Here is a 2,123-nt window from a genome sequence, read left to right on the forward strand (position 1 = left end):
TTTTGTTAGGGAGTAGGAATTTTAAGTTTGTTGGCTGAAGACGGGCCTACCAGTTATGGCGACTAGAAGGTGACGGTGGAGGAGAGAGAAAAAGAAACGACAAAGAGAAGAAGATGATGTAATGTGGAGACGGTGCGTTATATATATATATATATATATATATATATATATGTATAATTTGTGTACATGTGTTTAAATATGTGTACTATTTTATTGACCCGGTTTGAATTATTTCAACTCCTGTGTGCTATAAAAATCACATATGCATTTTAATATCGGCTTTAACCCGATATTTACTAATACATATTTTTAACACATAATTTTAATTATCTGGCTCAATTAACTTTAAAACAAGGTACGAGTTACTACAATGCCCATCGTCAACTCTCCTTTCTTGACATCGATCGTGGCTTCAACAATAGAAAGGAATGGTCTCCCCAAGATCAGTGACATGTTTTTATCTTCCTCAATATCTAGCACCACAAAATCTGTAGGAAAAATAAATTTATCAATTTTTACCAGAACATCCTCGATGATTCCACGCAGATATGTGAGCAATCTATCTGCTAGCTGCAATGTGATTGTAGTGGGCTTCACCTTCCCAAGTTCTAAGATCTTGAAAACTGACAAAGACATTAAATTAATCCTAGCCCATAAATCACAAAGTGCTTTATTAAAATTAGAAGAACCAATAGTGCAAGGAATCGCAAAACTCCTTGGATCCTTTAATTTTTGTGGTATCTTTTTTTTTTTTTTGAAGGATAGCGCTGCACCCTTAAGTCAAATTCACTGTCTTAAACTACTCCAACTTCCGCTTCTTAGACATCACCTCCTTCAAGAATTTAGAATAGTTTGTAATTTGCTCCAAGACATCGGCGAATGGAATATTGATGTGAATTTTCTTGAATATCTCAAGAAACTTGTCAAGTTGTTCATCCAACGTTTTTTTCTTGAATCTCTGTAGGTAAAGCTTCGGCTTCAATGCAGATTTATGTTCGGATCCATCCTTAGACTTCCTAGGCTTGCTCTCGCTATTCACACTATCTCCAATTTCAGCCTCTTCAACTTTCTTCTCCTTCTCGACTTCAGCCTTAGATTCATTGACTCCAACTTCTTTTCCGCTTCTCAACACTATGGATTTGCAATGCTCTATTGGATTAACCTCAGTATTGCTCGGGAATTGACCTCTATTTCGATCTTGTAGTGCATTCGCCAATTTCCTAATTTGTGTCGCCATAGATTTCATCATGAAACTCATATTTATCATATGCGTATCCAAGCTATCAATACGAAACTCAGTCCTTGCCATTCATTGTCTAGACTCCGCCACAAAAGTACCAACTATGTATTCAAGAGATGGCTTTCCCTCTCCCTTGTTGGTATTGATTCTTATTATTTGCATAAGAGAAGTTTTCATGGTTATGCAAACCAGGATGATAAGAGTTTGGAACAGGGTTATCTCGATATCCTCTATAGCCTCTAGTGTTGATGTACTGGGCCTCTTCAGGAGTGTGCGACTCTTCGATAGTGATCGCCACACCTTCAGAATTTCTATTGCTCACCTTGTTCATTGCAGATATCTGTGTTGTTAATGCCGAGACTCGAGCATAAAAAGATGTTATAGGATCCACCGCGTAAACTCTGACTGACTTTTTGATGCCACCTTGTTCAGTCAGCACATAAAGCTGTTGATAGTCATTTGTTCCAGCATCTTATACGCCTGAGAAGGGTCCTTTGAAAATATTGTGCCTCCAGCAGCTGAATCTATAGACATCCTCATGGGCGCATTCAGTCCATTATAGAATAGTTCAATATTCTCCCAATATGTAAATTTATGATTTGGGCCCAAAACTCGTACAAATGTTCAAAGTCGTGCTGCCTGAATGTGCTAATTTCAATATTTAGTTGGGTGGAATTAGCAAGTGGAATATGTTTTGCAAGAAACTTCACTGCCATGTCCTCCCAAGTATTTATGCCCCCAAGAGGTAGTGATTGAAGCCAACACCTTGTTTGATCCCCGAGAGAAAACAAAAACAAACGCAGTCAAATTATATCCTCAAAAACACCATTAATATTTACCGTATCCGTGATATCTAGGAATCCTCAAATTCAGATTAGGATCA

The 2,123-nt window shown here is 37.6% G+C and overlaps 1 protein-coding gene across 1 annotated transcript; it reads right to left on the reverse strand.

Moving 5' to 3' along the window:
• Positions 1-345: 345 nt before the first annotated feature.
• Positions 346-1,309, reverse strand: LOC140877379 (uncharacterized). The gene is made up of 2 exons (XM_073280912.1): positions 804-1,309; positions 346-646 (listed from the first exon to the last, which is right to left on the reverse strand). Exons 1-2 carry the CDS (start codon positions 1,307-1,309, stop codon positions 346-348), a joined length of 807 nt encoding a protein of 268 aa, XP_073137013.1.
• Between the last annotated feature and the right edge of the window lie 814 nt (positions 1,310-2,123).

This window comes from Henckelia pumila, chromosome 2, assembly GCF_033568475.1.
Source record: "Henckelia pumila isolate YLH828 chromosome 2, ASM3356847v2, whole genome shotgun sequence".
NCBI lineage: Eukaryota > Viridiplantae > Streptophyta > Magnoliopsida > Lamiales > Gesneriaceae > Henckelia > Henckelia pumila.

Excerpts from the sequence above, each read along its gene's own strand:
- LOC140877379 (XM_073280912.1), bottom strand. The coding sequence starts at position 1,309 with ATGGCAAGGACTGAGTTTCGTATTGATAGCTTGGATACGCATATGATA. Across the intron at positions 647-803 it reads TCTAAGAAGCGGAAGTTGGA|GATTAATTTAATGTCTTTGT; the intron begins GTAGTTTAAGAC and ends TTTATGGGCTAG.